This window comes from Poecilia reticulata, linkage group LG13, assembly GCF_000633615.1.
Source record: "Poecilia reticulata strain Guanapo linkage group LG13, Guppy_female_1.0+MT, whole genome shotgun sequence".
NCBI lineage: Eukaryota > Metazoa > Chordata > Actinopteri > Cyprinodontiformes > Poeciliidae > Poecilia > Poecilia reticulata.
Genome location: NC_024343.1, coordinates 8,564,550 through 8,574,458, shown reverse-complemented (window position 1 = coordinate 8,574,458; position 9,909 = coordinate 8,564,550). Strand labels below are relative to the sequence as shown.

The 9,909-nt window shown below is 36.8% G+C and overlaps 1 protein-coding gene across 1 annotated transcript in view; it reads left to right on the top strand.

Annotated features, from left to right (window-relative positions):
• The window catches only part of tnfaip1 (tumor necrosis factor, alpha-induced protein 1 (endothelial)), a 27,781-nt gene extending 17,878 nt beyond the window's left edge, over positions 1 to 9,903 (top strand). The window contains exons 2-7 of the mRNA XM_008425229.2: positions 1,155 to 1,504; positions 1,582 to 1,751; positions 6,209 to 6,292; positions 8,097 to 8,149; positions 8,298 to 8,493; positions 9,322 to 9,903. Of these exons, the coding sequence (XP_008423451.1) occupies positions 1,264 to 1,504; positions 1,582 to 1,751; positions 6,209 to 6,292; positions 8,097 to 8,149; positions 8,298 to 8,493; positions 9,322 to 9,552 (975 nt within the window). The 5' untranslated portion in view covers positions 1,155 to 1,263 and the 3' untranslated portion in view covers positions 9,553 to 9,903. The remainder of the gene's footprint in view (positions 1 to 1,154; positions 1,505 to 1,581; positions 1,752 to 6,208; positions 6,293 to 8,096; positions 8,150 to 8,297; positions 8,494 to 9,321) is intronic.
• Positions 9,904 to 9,909: the final 6 nt, after the last annotated feature.

Sequence of the window (9,909 nt, the reverse complement as noted above, 5' to 3'; positions counted from 1 at the left end):
TCAGAAATCTTTTATTGCGATTTTGGGCCCTGCCCACGACTCATGTGAGAATCACAAGCAAAACTTTGAGTCACAAACAAAACTTTAGAATATTAAGAAAAGATTTCTGACATGCACAAATAAGTTTGTTTTGCAAAAAAAAAAATCCACTTCATGAGACAAATGTGATTTAAATGTTTAAAAAAGTTTTTTAAGCAAAACTCAGTAGGCTGTTCTCATGGTGACATACATTAACAATTAAATATTTGCTTTTGTTTTTTTGTTTTTTTTTCTGCAGTTCCATGTTAAAGTTTGATGCAGCTCTGCTTTCCTGAATGGACCATCTCCACTGCAAGTGCAGCAAACAGGCAGCTCTTTGTTTTATAGATTACTGTACACTAAAAGGTTGCATTGTGCCCTTGTTTATATTTTTAATAGTCTAATAGTTTAATAGTCTAAAGACAAAATATTTCTGGTGGTCCAGCTCTGATTTACATATCTTACTAAATTGCGGGTTTGAATATTGCAATACTTTCCTATAACAAAAAAGACCTGCAGAAAGAAATTACTAATAAAATATCTTGCATATGCATAGTTGTATGCTCTGTGTAGAGATTTTCCTTAGCTTTGATTGTATATCTCACAATTTTGTAATTTATCATTGTTTATTAAACTTTGAAAGCTGAGAGGCTTTGTTAATATTCTGTCCTAAAATACGGTTAGATGTGCCCTTTTTTTTTTTTTTTTTTGAGCACCTGCCCCTTTAGTGGTCTCTGCACGGCCCTGAATATTACCTCCAAAACTTTGGCAGCAAGTGAATATTTTTTTAGACAAAAAACTAAAATGGTCCAAAAAGTGAGTTAGACGAAAGCCACCACCAGTTAATCCTTAACACTGGCCCATCAGGTAATGTCTGTGCATTTGCAGTTAACAATACATCACATTTGCATTAATTAAAAATAACATCTGTGCTCTTTTTTTGCTAAAGCTTACTGCTGTTACACAGAGGGAAACATTAGAAGTGACAGACACTTCTAACACTTCTGTGTTAGAAGCGACGGAATAAATGAGACTGGACATGCTTCCTGCCTGCAGCAGAAACATACATTTCTGTATGAAACACAACTCAGTATTATCAATATGTTGGGATTTCCATCGTCACTTTCTTTTTTTAGGAATGGTCTGAAGCAATGAGAGGTTGAGGCAGCCTCATCAATAGCTGTCACCACGGCGGGGGACCTACGAACCTCCGTCTGCAGGGTGGTCATCTATCTCCAGAGGAACATGTCCGGGGAGCGTTGCCTACAACAGAATCAGGATGATCCCACCTCTCCACATCCCCTTGTGTTTTGTCCCAAGACCAAAACCTGTGGTTACCGAGGAGTAGTGACTCTGGGCAACAAGTATGTCAGACTCAATGTTGGAGGGATACTCTTTTTCACCCCACTGCAGGTGCTCACCAGCCAGAACTCCCTGCTGGGAGCCATGTTTGCTGGAAAGACGGAAGTCTTCACTGATAAGGAAGGTTAGAAACTGGATGGTTGACCTCCCACAGCACATTGAGAAACCGTTTTGTTAGCAGAGTCTGTTGTTTTTGTTCAGGTTGGGTCCTGATCGACCGGAGCGGGAAACACTTCAACAGTATCCTGAATTATCTGCGTGATGGTACTGTCACCTTACCCAAAGGTCGTCAGGCTGTCCAGGAGCTGCTGGTTGAGGCAAAGTACTATCTCATCCAGGGTCTTGTAGAGCTCTGTCAAAATACTTTGCAGGTCAGTTCAGATTTTTTATGATCTTTGACTGTCTGTCTTCTTTAGCTAAAGCTGCTCAATAAATCAGTAAATCAATCAACCACATTGTTAAAGAACAAGTCAGTATCTGCATTTCTATTGACCATATAATAACCGTACACATTGGAATTACGAAAATAAACACACCAATTTCCAAAAAAAACCACAAAAAAAACACATTTTTGAATAAAATGTTTTTGCGCTGGGATGAGGTGGTTTTTGGGCTGTATGAAACTGAATGTATTTCACCAAACTCCAATGGAAACACTCTTTTTGCATCACACAACATAACTCTGCACCACTACAGCACATTTAAGTGCACCAATAGCTTCACAAGCTTGGTCAAAGAACAATTTGTTCAGTCAGGCTGTTCTACTCCTAATTACACTATGTAAAATAGATAATAACGAAACTGCTCAAACATGCAAAAATAAACTGCAACAAACCTGGTTCAGTGGGAACCAGTTGTCTTATTTCTGTAGGAACAATGGGGTCTTTTTCACCTAACCTGGAAGTGAATTACATTGATATACAATCTTAATCAACAAACCAAAGTACTTCAAAGCTTTAGCACAAAACTTGCATATAAGAAAAGAGATGAAAAATTTATTTTTATTTTTGTCAAGGCTTTTATTTAGTAATTTGAAGTATTGTCCGTTTTTTTAAACTCTTCAATTATAAGAACTTTATTAACACAGAGCAAATAATGCCACAACAAGAAATGCACTGGTAAAAAAAAAAAAAAGACATTATTCATGTGGCATATGTGAAAATAACAGAAACTAGTTTAATATAACAAATGTATAAACATAGATCTATATGTAGATATATAATTATATCTAGTTATCTATATCACTAGATATCTAGTTATGTAAATATATATTTATATCTATAGATATAAATATATACAGTGCTGCTTGAAAGTTTGTGAACTAGTTGAGTAGTTTAGATTTTTCTTTATTTTTACCATGATTTTATTTTCTCATTACCAGTTTTTAAATATGAAATGTCAGGTTTATGTTCATCAATTTCATTCACTTCTTTTGAGGAAAATGTGTGATTTGAAAGCAAACTAACTGAAAAATGGAATCAGAGCATCTGCAAAAGTAAATGAACCACAGCTGCACTGGTAAAGTCAACTAGGTAAAAGACTCAGGTGAAACACATCAGAGTGCTCAAGTAATCMGTTAARCAGACAMATCAAATGAGACATCCTTGGGAAAAGTTTTGGGCCACACTGGTTGAAAGGGAGAGGACCTAAGTGGTTTGGTTGGTTGTGTCAAGGCATAAAGAACCGATCGACAACGCTGAGAGGAAAGGAGACATCTGAGGGTGGTGACAGCCCATCATTCTGGGGAAAGCTACAGGAACATCACCAAAAGATTCCAGCTTCATCCATTCACAGTAAGACAAATCATTTACAAATGGAGGGCATTAGGCATCACCGCAACCCTGCCCAGAAGTGGACAGCCACCAAAACTTCCACAAAGAAACACCAGAAAAATAATAATGGAGGTAAAGGCCAACCCACGCATCACCTCTAGAGAGCTGCAGACCTCTCTGTCAGCATCTGGGATAAATGTACATGCATCTCCAATCAGGCAAAATATCAATAGACATGGTATTCATGGGAGAGCTTCTAGAAAGAAGCCTCTGCTCTCAAGAAAGAACAAAGTTGCCCGTTTAAACTTTTCCAGAGAGCACTTGGACAAACCAGAGGCTTTCTGGAAGTCCATTATCTGGATGGATGAGTCCAAAATTTTATTATTTGGCCTCAATCAAAAGTGCCATGTTTGGAGAAAAGTCAACACTGCATTTACAGAAAAGTACCTCCTCCCTACAGTGAAGCACGGTGATGGAAGTGTGAAAATCTGGGCCTGCTTTTCTGCCTCCTGACCTAGACGACTCCATATGATCCAGGGAACCATCAATTCCCAGAACTATCAACAAATTCTTGACCAGAATCTCCTGCCATCAGTCAGGGAGTTGAAGCTGGGACAGAAATGGATTATGCAACAAGACAATGATCCAAAGCATTCCAGCAAAAKGAATGGCTTAAGAGAAAGAAGATTTGCACTCTGGATATGCCCAGTCAACGTCCGAATCTCAATTCCATAGAAATGCAGTGGCAAGATCTGAAACAGGCAGTAAGTGCCAGATGTCCCTCCAACCTCTCTCAACTGACAGAGTTCTGCAAGGAGGAGTGGACAAAAATCTCAAAAAGCAGATGTGAGACACTCATCTATAGTAACTGAAGATGTTTGGTTGAAGTAATGGCTGCAAAAGGAGGAGCCACAAGGTACTAACTGAAAGAGTTCACATACTTTTGCACTTGGCAGGTTGTCCGTTTTTCACAGATAAAATACTTTTGTTGAATAAATAATGAAAATATGTATTTTTTTTCTTTGTGTTCCTTATTTGGAAGGTCCACATTTCAATTTGAGCTTTGGATGTTCATTTCACATGATTATTATAATTTTTCTTTGTAAAACAATATCCATGTTGTTGTTGTGTTGTCAAGCAGCACTGTATATATCTATACATCTAGTTATATTTCTAAATAACTATATATCTAGATAACTATGCATCTAGTTAAATATATATATATACAGTGGGGCAAAAAAGTATTTAGTCAGCCACCAATTGTGCAAGTTCTCCCACTTAAAAAGATGAGAGAGGCCTGTAATTTTCATCATAGATGTACCTCAACTATGAGAGAAAAGGAGAAAAAAAAATCCAGAAAATCACATTTTCTGATTTTTAAAGAATTTATTTGCAAAATATGGTGGAAAATAAGTTTTCCAAGAAACAAGATTAATTTTGAGAGTGCTACATCGGTTTAACAATTGTAAAACCTATGTAGCACTCACAAACGTTCTCAATTAAAATAAATAAATATAGTCGTCCGTCCTTATTCAAATGTGGTTTGGAACTATTTTCTTTAGTGGATGTGTAAACTGCCTACTTCAATACACCAACCTTTATTGGCAACGGTGCCAGAGAAAAAATGAACAAAAAGGTAAAAAAGATTATTGAAAAAAGATTAAAAGATATAAAAAATAATCATTAATAGAAATGTTAAGTTTTTTTATTTTATTTATGCTGACAACTTGGAAAATGTTTACAGATGAAAAAACAGATGCTCATAATTTTACTGTTGTCTTTCTCAATTGATGAGCTTTCTTTTATTTATTTTCTAAACATTTATTTATTTTAGTAATATTTTTCACGATGGTCTGATCTGAACTATTTCTCCAAATAAGAATTAAGTCCTGCTGTGAAAAAGCTGCAATAARCACTTTGGATGTCTGAACATCCAATTGATAATAAAATAAAATTACATTAAATTAAAGAAGCTAGGACAAAAGTCCACTCTGAACCATGATCTATTTTGAGTGAGCAGCAGAAGATTATGCATATTTAAAACATTATAAGACATCTGGACTGTTCTAGTGTAAAATAAGAAAAAGAAAAATGTTAGGAGTTCAAAGTGTAGCTGTAACAATACTGAACTGGTTTAAAAAATAAAGCATTGAAGCATATTTTAGTCTTCTGGAAGCCTAATGTCATGTCGGTGTTAGTAAATGAGCCAGACACAGAAATCATGTATTGAGCATGTTTTAGGTTCAAATACAATACCTCTTTATGACCTCCAAGACGAGGTAACTATCTTAAGGAGAGCTTTTCATTTTGTAGAAAGAAAAGCTTATACAATTGCTTCTACAATTTACCTTTTATCAACTCCAATACAGGCCAGTTGGTCTTCATATTCTTCCGTCACCATTTTAAAACATCCGGTCAAAGATGGAAAAATTCCGATATTGCGACTCCTATGTAAAAAATAATGTCACCATTACATGGTGAGTCAGCTTTTCATAGATGCCAATGGGATTAACTAACTCCCATAAACCCAATGTTTTTGAACATTTACTTGTGTAATATTTGCAATAAACTCACAGTTAAGCATTAGGGCAAAAAAATTAAATAATGCAGGAATCTGTTGATTTTGCATTAATTTTCACGATCATAGAATTGTGAAACACTGGAGGGACTAATCGTATAATTGGTTCTTGGCAATAATCTTGATCATCTTCAAAATGGTCAAAGTTCACATCTCAATGCACCTCAAATAAATTTCATTAACGACGATGACTTTATTAACAGTTCCAAATAGCATCCAGCTTCACCAAGAGCCTTCAGGTGGATGCTTGTAAACTAACCAAGGTGATTTAGGATTTTATTTGTGAGCTTCAGGTGATTTTGAGAATACATGGAAAACAACAAAAGAATGGCTTCTGCAGAAGAAAACTACAGTTTTACTGGTAGTTACTATCCTTAGCAGTATGTAGATGTAGATATGATCCTGGTCTGGTGAGAATGAGCTGTGGCTCATCAATCAATCTGTTTCCAATAAAACACGAACTGTTTCTGTTTGACAGGGCAATAAAGAGCAGCCTATGTGTGTCATACCTGTGATTACTTCCTGTAAAGAAGAGGAGCAGCTCATCCAGTCATCCTCAAAGGTAAGCACCTGGCCATGCTGGTCAGGTGCCTGCTTTTTCTGATTAAAATCAAGTTATTAACCTTTGAAGGAAATGTTCTTGTGTCTTAAACCAGTAAATGGCCCAAAAATAATTAGAGATTCACTGTTCTGATGTTAATCTGTATTGTTCCCAATTTTGAAAAATATTCTAGATCGGATATCTGTGACAATATTCCTGATCCAAAAGGACAGATCTACTCGGTCTTATTCCAGGTTTTGTGGTCAGAGAGACATCATGCTTTATGATTTATTTTACATTAACAGTTCTACTCCTTATTGCTCTGACCGAATAAATTAAAGTTGTGTTGTTTTTCCATGTTTGACCAAGCTTGTGAAGCTATTGTATTAAAATGTGCTGTAGTGGCGGAGAATTATCAAATAAATTTGTAGTTCAATACATTTGTCTGTATTTTTAAAAACAAAACATTTTAAGTTACTTCAGCATTGTTTTTCCGGTATCTGATTGGTATTGAATGATATTAACCTCAGACATTGAAAGGGGAAAAAAGTAAAACTGTATATTATAAAAATAATATTTGTATATATATTTATTTACATTCTCTATCCTTTCCAGTTAGTCATACTTACTTGATTAAAAAATGCTTAAGTATGTACAAGTCCTTCTCAAAAAATTAGCATGTTGTGATAAAGTTAATTGTTTTCCATAATGTAATGATAAAAGTTAAACTCTTATATTTTAGATTCATTGCACACCAACTGAAATATTTCAGGTCTTGTATTGTTTTAATACTGAGGATTTTGGCATACAGCTCATGAAAACCCAAAATTCCTATCTCAAAAACTTAGCATATCATGAAGCACTGGACTGTTGCTCAGTGGTCCAAAGTACTTTTTTCGGATGAAAGCAAATTTTGCATGTCATTCGGAAATTAAGGTGCCAGAGTCTGGAGGAAGACTCGGGAGAAGGAAATGCCAAAATGCCAGAAGTCCATTGTCAAGTACCCACAGTCAGTGATTGTCTGGGGAGCCATGTCAACTGCTGGTGTTGGTCCACTGTGTTTTATCAAGAGAAGGGTCAATCCAGCTAGCTATCAGGAGATTTTGGAGCACTTCATGCTTCCATCTGCTGAAAAGCTTTATGGAGATGAAGATTTCATTTTTCAGCACAACCTGGCACCTGCTCACAGTGCCAAAACCACTGGTAAATGATTTACTAAACATGGTATTACTGTGCTCAATTGGCCTGCCAACTCTCCTGACCTGAACCCCATAGAGAATCTGTGGGATATTGTGAAGAGAAAGTTGAGAGACGCAAGACCCAACACTCTGGATGAGCTTAAGGTTGCTATCGAAGCATCCTAGGCCTCCATAGCACCTCAGCAGTGCCACAGGCTGATTGCCTCCATGCCACGCCGCATTGAAGCATTAATTTCTGCAAAAGGATTCCTGACCAAGTATTGAGTGCATAACTGAACATAATTATTTGAAGGTTTTTGGTATTAAAACACTTTTTTTTTTATTGGTCGGATGAAATATGCAAATTTTTTGAGATAGGAATTTTGGGTTTTCATGAGCTATATGCCATCAGTATTAAAACAATAAAAGACCTGAAATACTTCAGTTGGTGTGCAATGAATCTAAAATAAATGAAAGTTTAATGTTTATCATTACATTATGGAAAATAATTAACTTTATCACAATATGCTAATTTTTTGAGAAGGACCTGTACATTCAGATGATGTTGATTTAAGATTAACTTGTAGTTGAGAGATTGAGAAATTGAAGCAGAAATAATAATCCATGGCTTTTCCTGCCTCTGTTAGCCTGTAGTGAAGCTGTTGTACAACAGAAGCAACAACAAGTACTCCTATACCAGGTGAGAACACTTTCTGACATAGATCAGTTCTTCTAGAACAGCCAGTATACTGGACTGATTATTACATACATGCATACGTACTGGTCTTGGGTCACAAAGTGAAGTATATAAACTCACCATTTATATGGGCTTGCTTCTGTCTCCTTAGCAACTCGGACGATAACCTGCTGAAGAACATCGAGTTGTTTGACAGACTGTCCCTCAGCTTCAACAGCCGTGTCCTCTTCTTTAAAGACGTGATCGGAGACGAGATCTGCTGCTGGTCCTTCTATGGTCAGGGTCGCAAGCTGGCGGAGGTCTGCTGCACCTCCATCGTCTACGCCACAGAGAAGAAGCAGACCAAGGTGAATGTTGGGGATAGCTGGGATTGGGGGTCTGAAAAGTTCACACTCTATGTTATATGTTGAAAATAGGATATTTCACTAGACGAAAGCAATGGGGATTTTTTGTTCTTTTTTTTAAGGGATACCTGGCAATGATGAGCAACAGCATAAAACAAAACGGTTACAAACATTGCATATAAATAACATCCACAAAAACTATCCATGCACTAAACCTAAAAAAGGTTTTAACACATACTCGACTCAATTAGTTTGCAATTCATTTTTTTTGTTTCCATTTTATGTTTTATACCAAAAATATATTATAATATATATTGTTATCGCCACCCATCAAAATAGATATCGTGAAATTAATTTCATGCCATATCACACATCCCTATTCGTAAGTATAAACAGGTTCCATCACAGGAAAGTAAGCATTAACATAAGCTTTTATCATGTCAGCTAACTGCTCTGGTCTGCAGTAGCAACTCATGAGGTTATTAAAGACTAGAGCTGTATGTGTCAAGATGGAAACAAAAGCTGGAGTTATACAGGGGCTTTTCTAATTGAGATAACCAGGCTGCCAGGCAGAAAGTCCAGCATATATCACTCAATGTCAAGAAAAATGGCATCAGCTGTCATGTCATTTTGGGTCAACTGTGACAATGTAAATACTGACAGAACAAGTTGGATGTTATCTTATTGATGTCAGTTAAAAAGATTTGGGACAAAAACATCCAGGTTGGGAGCTTCCTAGTAATATTTTAAATCATGCTGGGTAAACGGTTGTAAAAATGTACAATTAAAGTTCTATGGGGTGCTGAATAAGTTCTACATTGTCTGTGAAAGGTGGAGTTCCCTGAAGCTCGCATCTATGAGGAAACTCTGAACACGTTACTTTATGAGACCTTGCCACTTCCAGACAACTCCCTGCTGGAGGCCACTCGGCGAAGCTACAATAACTGTGGTTCTCTAAGTGAGGAAGAGGAGGGGCCTGGGGGGACGGAGCTACGCGAGCGCGTCCGCAGAATCCACATCAAGCGGTACAGCACGTATGATGACCGCCCACTGGGACACTGAGACTCAAACCCACCGTGCTGCTACTTTTATTCCAGCAGGACAGTTGGTCCTTAGTTCCTCGACGAGATGACAAGCAGGTTGTAAGCTCAATGTAACTGCTTCCTCATGTCAACTTCTGCACTTTGTCCTTCATTATCAAAGACTCTACAGCAATTACTCTATAATTTCTCAAACTATGACTTTTATTTCATGTAAAGGATGAAAAATCTCACTATTATGTATTATTGCATCCGTTACATTACATCAGCAGGAAAGCATAACTTTTAAATGTATATTTTTTAAACACAGTAACACAATCAGTGGCGATTTCTGACATGGGCAATATGGGCCACCACACAGAGGATCTGAAAGTCAAAC